The sequence below is a fragment of the Panicum virgatum genome, chromosome 2K (genome assembly GCF_016808335.1).
Source record: "Panicum virgatum strain AP13 chromosome 2K, P.virgatum_v5, whole genome shotgun sequence".
Lineage (NCBI taxonomy): Eukaryota > Viridiplantae > Streptophyta > Magnoliopsida > Poales > Poaceae > Panicum > Panicum virgatum.
In genome coordinates, this window is record NC_053137.1 from 68,590,713 (window position 1) to 68,606,988 (window position 16,276).

Genomic DNA, 16,276 nt, shown 5'->3' on the forward strand with positions numbered 1-16,276 from the left:
CGTCGCCGGCGGGCACCTACTTTTTAGGGTTTCGGTTCGAGCTCGTCCATCCCAGCACCTTGTGCCTACGGTCGCGATGCTGGCCGCCCGGAATCCCTCGCCGAGCTTCCACGCGCACGACCGCCCTCCACCGCCGGCACATGACATCGCGGAGCGCCTCAGCCATCTACGCGATCTTCGCAGGGAACCGCTCCCCAGACGCGTCGCCCGCATCGCCGACCTCCACACCGATGAGGCCAGCCCCGTGCGCAAGCATGTAGCCGAGTGAGCTCCCCCTTTTCCTGCTCCGGTCACTCCAACTTCATCAGTCGCCGCCTACATTTTTAGCTTAGCTTGCTTAAATTACCCGCTGTTTTCCCCCGGCTTCTGCCGTGCTGCAAATAACTAACTAATTACTAGCTCAAGGTCTACAGCCCAGCCGAATTCGGGTAAACCTATATATATATTTGAAAGATGTTTCTCAACTTGCAAAAGCTCTCCTGCCGTAGGATCATTGGTGTGGTCGGGTCAAAACACATGGAGTACCTACCAGATATCATCCCTTGTTTGCTGCATCTTCTGAATGATGAGGCGCCTCCAGTTGTCAGGCAAGCTATCAAAACAGGAACCACCTTGTTTGCCAAGCTGATCCAACGCCTAGTTATCCAGGTAATTCCATTTCCAACACTTGCTTATGGAGCTGCCTCCCTGCACAAATTCCATTTCAGTTTTCTTGTTTTTGGTTCCAGGGATTATTCTCCACTGGGGGGATTGATGATGCCCTTAAATCGTCATGGGAGTGGCTGCTCAAATTCAAATCTGCTGTCTCTCTCATGGCATTTCAGGCGAGCCCCTCTCCTTTCTTTTGCAACCAAATAACCCAATCTTCTTGGCCTACACCTATCTCATGTTGAATCTCTCTGTCAGACCACTGGCAATGAAGGTGTCAGGTTACTGGCTGTTAAGTTTGTTGAAAAAACAGTTCTTATGTACACACCGGATCCTAATATCCCATCAGATCCACCAAGCGAAGCTACGAAAGGTACAGCTTATGCTGTCTTTCATATGGAACTTGATATTTTCCATGTTTAGGATCTGTTGGGTGCATAACTGCATTCTAAATTGGCCACCTGTAAATCATTTGTAGATATGGGATTCAATGTAGCATGGTTACGAGGAGGTCACCCTTTGCTTAATGTCGGGGATCTAGCCATGGAAGCCAGCCAGAACCTCGGATTGTTGCTAGAGCAGCTCAAGTCTCCTAAAGTAAAATCACTCAGTACTTCCATGATCATTGTCTTCATTACTAGGTTTGTTTCCTGTCCACGTGTTCCATAATCTTTTCTGTATATATTATAGTCTGTACCAGCTGCAGGGCAATTAATTATCCTTTCCCTGCTGTGTCATTTATTTGCTTTATCTGTTGAAAAATTGCATGCTACTCTGATCTTTATCCAGTGCGAGTTTCTCCTTTTTCTTTCCCCCATTTTGTGCATTACTTTTCTAACTCTTCCAACACAAACTTCTTTCAGTCTCTCAGCTATTGCCCAAAGAAGGCCTTCCTTTTACGGACGCATACTGCCAGTTTTACTTTCCTTGGATCCAGCAAGTTCAATTATTAAATTGCGGGTCCCAGGTGCATTCCATGCTTTGAAGAGTGCCTTTTCTGCATGCCTGGAATGTACACATTCAAGTGCTGAGCCGGTATTTCTTTTAGCTTCAACCTATCTCGTTACTTTTCTACTGACTGGTACATTCGAGATGTGTCCTTTTGCCCTTATTTCAGTATGTGCTCAACGACAAGAGTTAACAGATACCCTATCTATCGAAGGCTATATTATGTTTTTTTAGACACCCTGATTAGGATTTTTTTTCTTATCTTTTATTAAATTTGAGCCAGTTTGTTACTCATTTCTTTCCTGTGCGAGGGCCATCCTCCCCTTATTAACCATCCTGGATGGATTTTACTGGGCTTTAGACTCTAGTCCAATTGGAAGGTGAAAAAAGTGATTCCAATGTGTTTGGTTTTTTAGTTACCTTGGAATGTGGTTGTTTGATTGGTTGGAACATGTGCAGGATAACTGGTTGTTTGGTTAGTTGGAACATGTGCAGGATAACTGGGATATTTGTTTGAATGGTTGAAAATATGTATTAGACATGGACTAGAGTGGCAAGAAGAAAACTAAACTAGCTACTCTTTTATGGCATTTCATTCATAAACAAATAGGAAAAATATGAACAAAACTCCCTTTACGCTGGATATTTTCAAGTTCATTAATGGAACACAATAATTGGTGATGGTTGGTCATTGCCTGGGTCTCAATAGCCAGGTACCATGCTTGAGGTGATGAGGTGGGAACATGCAGGAGGGAAGGGGCTTGCAGGGGTAGGGCAGAGAGATAACTATATTCTTTACCAATCTTATCTAATCTCCACTAGGATAAAAAAAGCAACTAATTGCTTAAGCAAACTCTCAAAATTGGCCAGTTTAATCTTGCTGGATGCACCGTGAGGTATGCAGGTCGGCGTGGGTGCTGGGTATAGCACCAACTTCACATGGCAAATGCATAAATGGAATGCCCAGATGAATATCAACTCTCAGGAAGTTTTTTGTTACTCTCTTCCTATCTTATCCCCATGCTAGGCTGATGGAATACCCATTCCATGTAGATCAATCCATACCTGTGTTGCATGCCAGCATCATCCAAACCTTTGGGTTTCAACTTTCAACCATTGAACAAAAGGATGGGCTGGTGAGCTTACCAGTTTGCTGGTTCACCGATCGAACCACTGGTTCATAAAAAATGACAAATAAATAATTTCTAAGTAACATACCCATGGAACTTAAGAGGTATACTAGAATTGTTTTCGCACTATCATCACAGAAGTAACTTAGCCCAGTTGGTTGTAGGCTTTGGTGTGCGTCCTATGTGCAACACTTGAGTTGTGGGTTCGATTCCGTTTCTAGCGCAATTTGTTTTTTTATAACATTTTGTAGCAGCTCCCGCTGGTTGGACCCAGTTCTGAACGGTTCACACCAGTCTAACTGCATGGCTGATCTTCCAGTTGAATTGAACCTGTGAGGTCACTGATTCCCAGTTTTCTGGTTCAACCAATCAATCTAGCCCAGTTTTTTGTACTATGGTTTCAATTGTGATCACATCAGGGGTTTCTTAGAGAGAAAATCAATCAAAAAAACATAAACAGGGTTTGACAGGCTGGCTTTTCAGCATCAGCCAAATTTGATTTTCACTTCAGCATGTGGGCACAACAAATCTGGCCTGGGTTAGAGAGGACAAAGGTGAGCTTGTGTAATATCAGACACTCCGACAAATATGAGTGTAATGTTTCACTGCTATACCTAGAACTATTTTCAGAACTAATTGAGACCTCGGTGTTAGTGAACCATTTAAGAAGTCACTATCCTCAACCAAAATATTTTGCACTAACCAGTCCGTATAAACTGTGTGGATGCAATCAATCAGCACCATTTAGTCCATAGTCTGAATTGATTGCTAAGTATTGTATATTATGGTTGGTCTCGTTTGTCCGTTTGTTTGAGAATGTGCATATCTCATATATTTGGTTGAAATACGTTCTTTACTAATTCGAGGCTTTTATTGAATTTTCAGTGGCGAGCACGTCTATTGGAAGCTCAAAATATTATCAACCAGGGGGGTTCAATAGAAGATACAGCAAATGCTGGCAAGAATTTTGGGGACACATCAAACAGGGAAGAATCATGGCCTCTGATGGTATGTACCTGCACCTCCAAGCCTTTTCTCTCCCTCTCTCATAAATCATAACTACTTCCAAAATGGCTATATTTCTTTGATATATAGGAGAGAAGCACCGATAGTAGTAACAAGCGAAGTCTGGCTGAGGACAGGAATCATATGACAGAAGATGATGGTCACTCCAGTAAAAGAGTCAGACATTCACTTGATGTTCAAGAACATAGTGAAGAGGCAAGCAATAGAAATGTTGAGTCAACTTCTGTTGATATCTCATCTAGCCAGCCCATCTCTATAAGAACTGGGAATTCAGAAGCTGTGTACCAATTAATTGGTATGTTTGCGGCACTAGCTGCACAAGGTGACAGAGCTGCTGGATCACTGCAAATCCTTTCATCCAGTATCGCTAGTGATTTGTTAGCAGAGGTCGTAATGGTTAACATGCAACACATCCCTATTTCTCGTCCTGAAGCTGACCAACACCAGCTTCCTTCTACTAGCTCTGGGGATGGAATTCCATTGTCAAGTTCCTTCTCTCTGTTGGCGTCTCTATTGAAGGTTTTTTCCCCCTTCAACTGTCACCTTTTGATATGTTAGATTCTGTTCTTCTTTAGTTTATTGATCTTTTGCATTTCAGAGAGCGGGTCAAATTGATCAATATGAAGTGCCTCCAGCTAAGGAATCTGCAGTAGTGTTATCTGACGCAGATGATATCATGACAGTTCCTGCTAGTTCACCTGTTCCTAGTTCAGTAAATCTTCCCATGGAAGAGAACAGCAGTCCCACTGTTCCATGTATGGAAACAGCAGAGGTCAAAGTAACCAGTGCAGGTGCCAAAAGTTTGGTTGATATTCTAGAATCATCAGAGACTTCCCATGCTTCAACAGAACCTCAGGGAACCCAAGAGCATGCTAGCAGTTTTATCAGTTCATTGCCTGCTGATAATTCCTCTGCTGGTCTTAGTTTGGCTCAGTCTTCAGAAACTCGCAGCCCAAGCTCTTCTATACTGGAAGCAAACAACTCACAGCTTTCATCTTTGAATTCCCTTGGTTCACAATATGCCCTTCCAAAGTTTGTTGTCAATAACATTGATCTCAGCGACGAGGCCAAAGATCTGCTTCAAAAAGAATCATTTTTGCGTATTCTTGAGAGTGATAAGCAAGAAGCAACTGCTGGCTCAATTGCTCGCCTTCCGTTGCTTGCTCACTTGGGTGTTGAGGTACTAAGGTCTTATAATCTCCTCCAGTACAATTGATACTTTTGGCTTGAGCTTTGGTTGGTGCTTTTCTGTAAAGCGTAGCTCCTCTCAGAAACATGTCCAATCATCTTGTAGTCATGCACTCGTGCTCTCTTTACATTGTTTTTTTAAGTGGCCGTCCTTTATTTTGTGTTACTTACCATTGCAGTTTCCTCTGGAATTGGACCCATGGGAGCTTCTCCAAAAGCATGTCCTCTCTGATTACGCAAATAATGAGGTACCAGTACCAATGTACAACATCGTAATTAGTCCATTTGGTACAATTGGTATACAGCTACATTTCTATAGAATTGTTGGTGGGGCATGTATTCACTATTGAGAAACTTAGCTGTTTAGCTCCTGAATTGATTAGTAATCAATTCTTTTGATGAAATGATTAGTAATCAACTTTCTTCTGTCTGAATTGAACTAGGAGTGGTTTGATTGCATAGCTGTTAATTAGGATGACTGGTGACCCTATTAGAGGAATTAGTCCTACTAGCGATTTATTTCTGTGGTTACTTTTTGTAGTTCCAGTGTTCCACTCAGCTTACTTCTTCAGAGATATTTTACTCAAATTTTCTTTATTTAAGCAGGGGCACGAGTTGACTTTATGCATCCTGAACCGGTTATATCGTGAGGCCGAGCAGGATCAAGATTTTCTTTCATCTAGAACTGCTACATCAGTTTACGAATCCTTTCTTCTGACTGTAGTATGTCTACTTAAAATTGATGAAACTTTGTCACAAATGCTATTTCTCTTGTGTCATAGCTGTCAATTTTCTTTTTCATAGGCTGAAAGTCTTCGAGACATGTTTCCGGCTTCAGATAAGTCACTTGGCAAATTGCTTTGTGAGATACCATACTTACCAGAAGGTGTGTTGAAACTTCTAGAAGGTTTGTGTTCTCCTGAAAGTAATGAGAAGCAGGACAAGGATATCCAGAGTGGTGATAGGGTAACTCAAGGTCTCAGTGCTGTCTGGAACCTTATCATGCTAAGACCTTTAAATCGGAACAGATGTCTGGAGATTGCTTTGCAGGTGCTTTTCTGATGTCAGGAAATATTTATTAATGTTTCTATTCTTAGTTAGGAAATATATGTTTACATGCTTGCATGTGTCTTTCAACAAAATTTTGAGTGCTTGGTAGCAAAGTTTCCAATAAAATGACAACTTGATGAAGTAATCTATTTTTACTTCTAATTTGGGGTAGAGCTCAAGTCAGCCTTTTTTAACATTCTTCAATGAATTATTGCATGATGGATTATGTATTTGCAAATTCTGTCAAAGTAATCCAAGATGCTTGCGTACTATTCTGTTTGCTCTGACATGGGTCAATCTCTGAACAATTGAATATGCAATTATTAGTGGATAAAACCTAAGCATTGTTATCATTGGAAGCTTATTTTTAATATTCCATGACTTTCCTCATTGAAGTCTAACCTTTAGTGCCTTTTTTATACGTCACTTACTGAAGTGTTTTGTGCAGAGTTCAACTCATCATTTAGAGGAGGTCCGCATGAAGGCAATACGTTTGGTAATTGCAAATCCCGCCTGCTTCTATGAAATTTGCACTTACATGGTTTGCTCACCTCGTTTGCCATATGATAACAGGTAGCAAATAAGTTATTTCCCATGGCAAGCATTTCCAAAAAGATTGAAGATTTTGCAAAAGAAAAACTTAATTCAGTTCTAGAAGTGATTCCATCTGGTGATTCTGCAGCTACTGAAACAGCTACACCTGAAGCACACAATGTTTGTCTCATGCTCTCATTTCTTTCAGATATTTTTATGCTGATATTCTGAACTGATTGCAATTTTGCTGATTGGGTATCCTTGTATTTTCTGAAGGATGGTGTTTTAGAAAATTTATCAGCTTCAGTGGCAGATGCTCAAACTCTAATGTCGCTGTATTTTGCATTGTGCACCAAGGTCAATGACTACTGATTAGCAGCTATTTTAGTCTAGTTCCATGATATCTGCTAACAGCAAGCAAAACATGTCTTTCTTACCAGAAACATTCCCTCCTCAGACATGTATTTGCAATATACAGCAGTCTACCTCAAGCTGCCAAGCAGGTCCTTACAGCCTATCATTCTCTGCCTTGTAGATAGCTTGGATATTCCTTTACGTTTTGTTCTATCAGCAAATATTTATCTACCATGTAATTGATTTCTTCCAGGCAGTTCACCGACAAGTACCAATTCTAATACGCACAATAGGCTCCTCTCCTGATCTTCTTGGGATCATCTCAGATCCACCAGGTGACTGCCAGGACCTCCTAATGCAGGTGCAAGTTGTACTTTTGACTTCTGTTTGCCTTTTATGATATTTTCTCTTCTATTGATCCGAATCCACGTGACTACATGCAAAAGAGGGTTTATGTTTTCTAAGATTATCTTCTTGCATTGGTTGCATTTTTATAACCTATGATATTGCACCATACAGGTTTTACAAACCCTCACTGATGCTGCAGTTCCATCCAAAGAATTGACTTCTTCCATAAAGAACATATATTCTAAAACAAAGGTCGTTGCTCACTTTAAAAAAGCACAGATTTGTTACTGATATTCTAGAAGATCAGAGTCAGCTTGGATATTCTCAGTTTCTAAAATGTCAGCCTCATTTTGCAGGATGTTGAATTCCTTTTTGCAATCTTGTCTCATCTGCCAAAAGACGAGGTTTTGCCCCCCCCTCCCACTACATACCACCAGTTAGCATTATCATATTCTAATTCTAGGCTGTGGCTTAAACTTTCGCAATCTTCTGCAGTTGTCTATAGTACTGCCAATTATTTGCACTTTGTTTTGCACTTGCACATGCCTGTTAAACTGCTTTCTTTTTATTCCATGGAAATTGCCACCCTATTGTAAGTGTTTTGCCTTTCAATTGTATGAACCTTGAGTCCTTGATATTAATTGGTTTTCTGCTATGCTGGAGTAATTCTATACTTTAAACATTATTATTGGGAAACATCTATGGGTCCTACCATATCGTCCAAACGCCCGACTCTGTGCACTGCTGAGGAAAACAACTGCTCCCTAGTCTCTGCAGGGAGAGAAATGGCTCCTTCTTGATTTGCTGCTGTCGTATAGCAGGATGAAGTCGGATGTGTGGCAGCACTCTTATTGTTGAGATGTTTCTTATATTTTTATCCAGGTACATATTAGTTATGTTCACTACCCTTTGCTTTCAGGTCCTGCCTGTGTTCCCAAGTATTGTTAATCTTCCCATGGACAAGTTTCAAGCTGCCCTTTCACGAATCTTGCAGGTTAGTTTTTTCATCCAGATATCGTGATATATGTTCGTTTGAGTGAATTTTGAGATCATTCCTCAATGTAACTTGAAAATAAAGCTCTAGCTTGAGACTTAGTTGAATTCCACACATGAGGCTGAGACATAAATAGAACTTTACGAGTGTATTATTTCCTGGTAAAGATTTATTGTTAAAGAACAAGTTTCTGTCTCTTTAGGACTTTGAACTTTTCAAGTTACTTGGATTCGGACTTATTTTACCTATTCATTTCAGTTGGGCATTGCATACTAATCACACAACATCACTTTTTACTTGTCGCAGGGATCATCTCGGAATGGCCCTTCTCTTGACCCATCAGAAATTTTAATTGCAATTCATGTAATAGATCCTGATAAGGAAGGAATACCACTCAAAAAGGTATGCTAGTTTCTCTCTTTATTTTAGAATTGGGTTTTCGAACCATTTGACAACCTAATTTAATCAACTGAAGGCTTCATAACTAATTATAGGTTATGGATGCATGCTCTGCTTGCTTCGAGCAAAGAACAATATTCACCCAGCAAGTTTTGGCAAAAGCACTAAATCAACTGGTGGGCATGATTTCTATTTCATAGTATCTGCCTTATTATATGATGCAGTTGGTGATCAATGTAAACTTTTCCACAGGTTGAGCAAATTCCTCTTCCTTTGCTATTCATGAGGACTGTTATGCAAGCAATAGGTGTTTTTCCTGCATTGGTAAATTAACTCCTCACTCACATTATGTGAACTATCAACTATGTCAAATGTGATTAGCCTGAGATATTTGGTGCTATGAAATGGATGGCATGATTTTTGTTTATAGCATAGTTTGTGAAAGAGATTTGTACATGTGACCAGGATGACATGGCCCTAGGGTTCTTTAAAGTAAAGTTCACACAACCATGTGATCTTACTTTTGAAGGCATACATTGACGATTTGTCATTAATCACATGATATTCCAGAAGCAAGAGTTCATCGATGCTTATTGTTGGAATATAAGTGAATTGCCCATCTCTCCCCATCAGCTTAAGCTTTTGGGTCAACTCAATATGGTATCAAAGCCAAAGGTCTTGAGTTCGAATCCTGCTTAGCGTAATTAAATAAAATAATTTCTGCTTGCTCCTATTCCACATCTGAGGCCTGAGGGAGCCAACACGTGAGGGAGAGTGTTGGAATATAAGTGAATTGTCCACCTCTCCCCATCAACTTAAGCTTTTGGGTTGAACTGGTTGGTGCATGCAACTCAATACTTATGACCTCTTGCTATCGATTTTGGTGAATGCACCATATTCTATTGGAAAACCTACATCAATAACTATTTCATTGTAGCTAGATGGGAATAAGCAAGAAAGATGCACCCATATTTACTACCTGTTAGCTCAGCTGTGTGTAGTGCCTACTTCCTGTTTGAAAGGGAGTGACTGGTTGAGGCAATCAAGGATCCAGGAATGAAATCCTGCCAGAGCAAAATAGTTAATGTGAATCTTATTGACTCCTTCCTGTGGAAATCGAGTATTTGCGTCTTATAATCATGAAAAATTGTTAATATTTTAGTCTCTTGGAAGCATCATTTCTCACATTTGTTGGTGTATATTGAGCCCATGTGTATAGAGGCCCATGTATAGGAATTATATATACCCACCCTTCTAGGGTTGGAGGACTACATCTATTATTCCTTCCTACATGGTATCAATAGCCTAGGATTTCCTCCTCTCTCTCCCTCCCATCCAGCCCGCAGCCACCGGCCATGGCCGGCCGGCCACCGGCCCCCTCCCTTCCCCTCTCCTTCCCTCCCCTCCCTTCCTCCTCTGCTCCGAGCGTCCCTTCCTCTGCTTTGGGCTCCACCGCAGCCTGGGCCGCCGCCTCCTCTGCTTCGGGGGCCGGTGCCGCCTGGGGCCGCTGGGGGGCCCTGCTCGCCGTCGCCGCTGCCCCAGCAGTCGCTGGCGCGAGCGCGCTGGGCGCGGGGGGCGCAGCGCCGGGCGCGCTAGGCGCCGCCGCCGCCGCCTGGCCCCAGATCCAGCCGCCCCTCCCCTACCCTCCTCTGCTGCCGCTGCCCGGCCGGCCGCCAGACCCTCTGCAGCCGCCGCTGCCGCCTGGGCGGCCGCTGCCGGTCCCGGCGCCGCCGCCGCCGCCCACCGCGCTGCCGTCGCTGCCGGCAAGCAGCCCGCCGCCGCCGCCGATCCCGCGTGGTCCGGCCTCGGGATGGCGCCCACGGATGCGCCGCTCGCCGCCGCCGCTCTCCAAGGGCAGCAGGCCGGCGCCGCTCTCGCCGCGGCCCTCCTCGCCGCCAAGTCGAAGGCTTCGGCGGCCCAGGAGCGGGTCCGCGTGGCAGCCCTCGCCTGGGAGCGCGAGTGCGCCACGGCCGACGCCCTTGCTCTCCGGGTCGCCGAGGCGGAGCGCTACCTCCGCGTCTCCTCCGGCCAGCCCGTCGACCCTGAGCACGGCGCCTCTTCCTCCCACCAGGCCCCGCCCGCTGGATCTGGAGCCCGGTACGACCCGACCGACCCCATGGTCGCCCAGCTCCACCTCCAGGCCGCCGGCGTCCAGAACATCAGGGCCCTGGTCTCCGTCCTCCTCGACCCCGCGTCCTCCTCCTACGGCCGCTGGCGGGACCAGGTCCTCACCCTCCGCCGCTACGCCCTCGACGACCACGTCCTCGTCGACTCGCCGATCGAGGCGCGAGACGTGGCGTGGCTGCGTCTCGACAGCGTCGCCATGTCCTGGATCTTCGGGACCATCTCCCTAGATCTTCAGGACCTCGTCAGGACCCACGGCGGCACCGCGCGGCAGGCCTGGGTGGCGCTCGAGGGGCAGTTCCTCGGCAACGCCGAGTACCGCGCTCTCCAGCTCGACGCCACCTTCCACGCCTTCGTGCAGGGGGACCTACGACCACCTGAAGAGCTGGATCGCCCGCTAGAGGCCTTTCCCCACCTCGCCCTCGACTCCGGCTCCCGCTCCTGCCCCTGCCCCTGGAGGTACGCCCTGGCCATCCTTCAGCAACCCATGGTCAGGGCGCATCTCGATGTGGCCGTTCCAGGGTCCGGGAGGGGGGTCTCGTCCTCAGCTCCAGCCGGTGGCCATGTTCACTGGCGCTGCTCCACACTTCGCGCCGTCCTGGACCCCGCCCGCTCAGCCTAGCCAGCAGCCGACCTGGCCTGGGGGGTGGGATCAGGCCGCTCTAGCGCAGTCCTTCAGCACCATGGGACTCAGGTGCCTCGTTCCACACCACTCCTGATGCCGGTATCCTCTCTTCTGTCCAACCCCCACACCCCTCTTTTCCTTCTTCTATCATGGTTGGTGATGGGTCTTGCCTTCCTGTCACCGCCGTGGGTTCTGCTCCTCGTCTTCCTAATGTTCTTGTTGCTCCTCAAATAGTTCACAACCTTATTTCTATTCGCCAGTTTACTGCTGACAACTCCTGTTCTATCGAATTTGACTCCTCTGGTCTTACTGTGAATGATTCGGCTTCCCGGCGTCCGCTCCTCCGATGTGACAGCCCGGGGCCCCTTTACACTTTTCGGCTTCCTGCTTCTGCTGCCTCGCCTTCGGCTTCTTTGTCTACTGTTTTTGCCATGACGCCTTCTTCCACCACCTGGCACCGCCGGCTTGGTCACCCCGGTCGCGACGTTTTGGCTCAGCTCAGCCGTAGTACCAATGTTCCATGTACTTGGGCTCCTGCTGAGCACCCCTGTTATGCGTGTCAGTTAGGTCGTCATGTTAGATTTCCGTTTTCTTCTTCTTCGCATGCTGCGCATGCTTTTGATCTGATTCACTGTGATCTGTGGATATCTCCTGTACTTAGCATATCTGGCTATAAATATTATCTGGTCATTGTTGATGATTTTTCTCATTACTCTTGGACTTTCCCTTTGCGCGCCAAGTCTGAGACCTTCCCCACCCTCCTCCACTTCTTTCGCTGGGTGTCCACTCAGTTCGGCCTCACCGTTAAGTCCGTCTAGTGTGACAACGGGCGGGAGTTCGATAACTCCACCTCCCGGTCCTTCTTCCTGTCTCGGGGTGTTCAGCTGCGTATGTCTTGTCCGTATACCTCTCCTCAGAACGGCAAGGCTGAGTGGATGATTCGCACGACGAACGACGTCGTGCGCACTCTTTTGATCCAGGCTTCTTAGCCCCCGCGCTTCTGGGCTGAGAGCCTCCACACCGCCACCTACCTGCTCAACCGCCTTCCGTCCACTGCTTCTCCTGCTCCCACTCCACACCACACTCTCTTCGGTATCCCTCCTCGCTATGACCATCTTCGGGTCTTCGGGTGTGCGTGTTACCCTAACACCTCCGCCACCGCTTCTCACAAGCTGGCGCCCCGCTCGACTCGTTGTGTGTTCCTCGGGTACTCCCCTGACCACAAGGGGTACCGATGCTTTGACCTCACTTCTCGCCGCGTTCTGATCTCCCGACACGTCGTCTTTGACGAGTCGGATTTCTCCTACTCCACCTCCACACATTCTCCTGACCCCGAGCTGGAGTCTCTGTTTCCGACTGACCTGGTGGTTCAGCCACCATTACCTGTCTGTCCTTTTCCTGCAGGTTTTCCCGGCACACCGGCACCGCTTCCGGTGATCCCTGCTGCGCCGAGCGCGGCCCCGGTGCCCGCGGTCGCGCCGCGCGCGGACCCGGTGTCTCCCGCTGCGCCACGCGCGGCCCCGGTGCCTTCCCCTGCACCTGCGCTGTACACTCAGCTGGTGCAGGTGTACCGGCGTCGCTCGGCGCCGCAGTGGTACGCTGAGCCGGTGCAGGTGTACCGGCGTCGTTCGGCGTCGACACCGGCGCCTCCTCCTGCTCCGGAGGCTCCTGCGACGCCGACGCCGGAGCCGTCGCCGCCGCCGCCTCCTCCGGCTCCCTCTCGAGCCGAGCCGGAGGTGTACCACCCGCCAGTCATCCATCGGGATTCTCGGCATATCCATCCCATGGTGACTCGGCGGATGACGTCTCAGGCCGCGACTCTCTCCTCCACCGAGGGAGAGCCGCGGGTCTCTCTGGTACCCTCCTCTGTCCGCGACGCCTTGGCGGATCCTCACTGGCGTCGGGCGATGGAAGAGGAGTACGCGGCTCTTCCTTCCAACCAGACGTGGGACCTCGTGCCGCGTCCGTCTGGTTGCAATGTGGTGACTGACAAGTGGATCTGGACGCATAAGCGCCGGGCTGATGGCACACTGGAGCGCTACAAGGCTCGCTGGGTTCTCCGGGGGTTCACTCAGCGGTCTGGTGTGGACTATGATGAGACCTTCAGCCCAGTCGTGAAGCCCGCTACGGTGCGCACGGTCCTCTCGCGCTCTTGGCCTGTGCACCAGCTGGACGTGAAGAATGCGTTTCTTCACGGCACTCTGTCATAGACTGTCTACTGCTCTCAGCCAACGGGATTTGTGGACTCGAGTCGTCCGGATATGGTCTGTCGGCTCAACAAGTCTCTCGATGGACTGAAGCAGGCTCCTCGGGCTTGGTACTCTCGGTTCGCCATGTTCTTGCTGACATTGGGGTTCACCGAGGCCAAGTTTGACACGTCTCTCTTCGTCTACCGCCGTGGGGGTGAGGCTGCATATCTGCTGCTCTATGTTGATGACATTGTGCTCACAGCCTCCAGTCAGCAGTTGATTCAGAGTGTCATCTCCTCTCTGCAGCAGGAGTTCGCTATGAAAAATCTTGGTCAGCTCCACCACTTCTTGTGTGTCACTGTTGAGCCTCGCCCGTCTGGTCTTCTTCTTCACCAGCGGCAGTACGCACTTGATATCCTGGAGCGGGCTGGGATGACTGATTGCAAGCCCTGCTCCACTTCTGTCGACACTCAGGCGAAGCTGTCTGCTTCTGTCGACACTCAGGCGAAGCTGTCTGCTGATCTGGGTGATCCGGTGGCTGATTCTACGGCCTGCCGGAGTCTGGCCGGCGTGTTGCAGTACCTCACCTTCACCAGGCCAGATCTCACCTACGCTGTCCAGCAGGTCTGTCTCCATATGCATGATCCCCGAGAGTCATACCTTGCTGCGCTGAAGCGTCTCCTCCGCTACGTCTGTGGCACAGTGGACCTCGGCCTGGACACTCGTCGCTCCACCTCCGGCTACGCCGTCTTCCTGGGCGGCAACCTGGTCGTCCAAGCGGCAGCCAGTTGTCTCCCGCTCCAGTGCTGAGGCGGAGTACCGGGCTGTCGCTAACGGCGTGGCGGAGGCGTCTTGGCTACGACAGCTCTTGGCGGAGCTCCACAGCCCGCTCGCCAAGAGCACGCTCGTCTACTGCGACAACGTCAACCCCGTGTATCTCTCCACCAACCCCGTCCAGCATCAGCGGACGAAGCATGTGGAGATTGACCTGCACTTCGTGCGCGACAGAGTCGCCATCGGCAATGTTCGGGTACTTCATGTCCCGACTACTTCAAAGTTTGCTGACATCTTCACCAAGGGCTGCCCTCCTCGACCTTCTCGGAGTTTTGCTCCAGCCTCAACGTAGCCGGTGGCTAGTTGTGGTTGCGGGTGGGTATTAGCCCTTTGTACTCTCTTTGTACTCTTGTCCAGTCTTGAACACCGCTGCGCCGGTTGTTCAGACTGTGGGGGGGTGTTGGCTTTCTTGTTGTCCAGTCTTGAACACCGCTGTGTCGGTAGTTCAGACTGCGGGGGGGGGGGGTATATTGAGCCCATGTGTATAGAGGCCCATGTATAGGAATTATATATACCCACCCTTCTAGGGTTGGAGGAATACATCTATTATTCCTTCCTACAACATTTAGTAGATTTGATTCAAAGGACTTCATAATCTGATGATGAGCCTTCCTCACAGGTGGATTTTGTGATGGAGATCATGTCTCGCCTTGTGAGCAAGCAGGTCCTTGATTTTTTTTTAATGGAAGATGACTTTAGCTGATGTTCTCTTTTACATATTTCTGAAACTGGACTCCATCACTTCTCATGTCAGATTTGGAAATATCCTAAGTTATGGGTAGGATTTCTGAAGTGTGCTATCTTGACGAAACCTCAGTCATATGGTGTGTTACTGCAGGTTGGCACGCATCATCTCTTACATGACCTATTTGTTTGTGTATGCATTATGCTCAATCCTCATCTAGGAGTTATTTTACACCGGATATGCTAATTTCTTAGTAGGCTCAAGGGCCCATGAACGTAAGAGTTTTGGATCCAATTCCCTTGTTTTTAATAATGTATCAAGATTTCCCATGACGTGGCATATGTTTTTTTCAGTTACCAGCTCCTCAACTTGAGAATGCCTTGAGTAAGAATCCCACACTGAAGGCACCCTTGGTTGAGCACGCTGAGCAACCAAATGTTCGATCTACTCTTCCAAGGTTTTCTTTTTTTGCTCTTATCTATAGCAAATTGTAGGTATGCATATTATATGAGGCGCTGGATATGTGATCGGATTCTGCTTTTATGGGCAGGTCCACTTTGGTGGTTCTGGGTCTTGCTGAAGATCAACAGCAACCGGCACCAGCAGTAAGTCAAGCGCAGAGCAGCCAAAACCAGGCTGCCGAGACCAGTAGCTCTGCCGCAGATATAACTACAGAAGTAACTCAGGAGTCTTCTGCTGCTAGTTAGCATGTTTGTGAAATGTGAAGTGAAAGCCTTGGTAAATCTATCGTTGATTCAGTGTCTAGTAGCATCTCATATCTGGAATTCTGGAGGGATGCTTCTGACTGAAGGATTGACCTAATGCTTGCAGCTCCAAGATATGATGGCCTAAAGGGGAAGAAGATGGCGAGACCCCATAGGGAATCTGACGAAACCTAATTTATTTTATTTAGTTGATGGATAATTTTAATGACCATGTATGTAAAGCAAAGAGGTGAACATTACATTTCCTTGGATAGGGATAGGAATTCTGCTAGTTTATCCATATTTCACAGCTAGTGAGTCGAAGGGCCACTTGGAATTTCTGGATCTTCCAAGAAGGGAAAGACATAGATTTTCATTCCAATATATCCTGCTTTTTTTTTATGTCTGAACCACATATGCTTGAACGGCCAAGAATCACCATTTTCATAGCAAATAAGAACAGTGTGTATGATCATTTGCGGGTATGGGATAAACG

The 16,276-nt window shown here is 47.5% G+C and overlaps 1 protein-coding gene across 5 annotated transcripts; it reads left to right on the forward strand.

Annotated features, from left to right (window-relative positions):
• Positions 1 to 2: 2 nt before the first annotated feature.
• Positions 3 to 16,255, forward strand: LOC120694937 (symplekin-like). 5 transcript variants are annotated; one of them, XR_005683705.1, is made up of 28 exons: positions 3 to 264; positions 489 to 648; positions 729 to 824; positions 907 to 1,021; positions 1,127 to 1,289; positions 1,512 to 1,683; positions 3,612 to 3,734; positions 3,822 to 4,271; positions 4,351 to 4,932; positions 5,120 to 5,188; positions 5,547 to 5,663; positions 5,745 to 5,990; positions 6,439 to 6,486; positions 6,564 to 6,704; positions 6,801 to 6,881; positions 6,965 to 7,027; positions 7,132 to 7,239; positions 7,398 to 7,478; positions 7,583 to 7,630; positions 8,146 to 8,220; positions 8,527 to 8,622; positions 8,715 to 8,795; positions 8,872 to 8,943; positions 15,011 to 15,055; positions 15,230 to 15,351; positions 15,430 to 15,533; positions 15,627 to 15,814; positions 15,908 to 16,255. XR_005683705.1 is itself a non-coding variant. In XM_039978270.1 (28 exons), exons 1-27 carry the CDS (start codon positions 77 to 79, stop codon positions 15,781 to 15,783), a joined length of 3,765 nt encoding a protein of 1,254 aa, XP_039834204.1. In that variant the 5' UTR covers positions 5 to 76; the 3' UTR covers positions 15,784 to 15,814; positions 15,908 to 16,255. The 5 variants fall into 5 exon arrangements, 3 of the variants coding, with proteins under 3 accessions (XP_039834206.1, XP_039834204.1, XP_039834205.1); XR_005683704.1 differs by having other exon boundaries at positions 15,146 to 15,351; positions 15,908 to 16,193; XM_039978270.1 differs by lacking the exon at positions 15,230 to 15,351 and adding an exon at positions 15,146 to 15,229 and having other exon boundaries at positions 5 to 264.
• Positions 16,256 to 16,276: the final 21 nt, after the last annotated feature.

Bases quoted from the DNA above. Each gene is read 5' to 3' on its own strand.
- LOC120694937 (XM_039978270.1), top strand. From the start codon at position 77: ATGCTGGCCGCCCGGAATCCCTCGCCGAGCTTCCACGCGCACGACCGC. The intron at 825-906 runs GCGAGCCCCTCT...TCTCTCTGTCAG, and splicing joins TCTCTCTCATGGCATTTCAG to ACCACTGGCAATGAAGGTGT. The intron at 1,290-1,511 runs GTTTGTTTCCTG...AACTTCTTTCAG, and splicing joins ATCATTGTCTTCATTACTAG to TCTCTCAGCTATTGCCCAAA.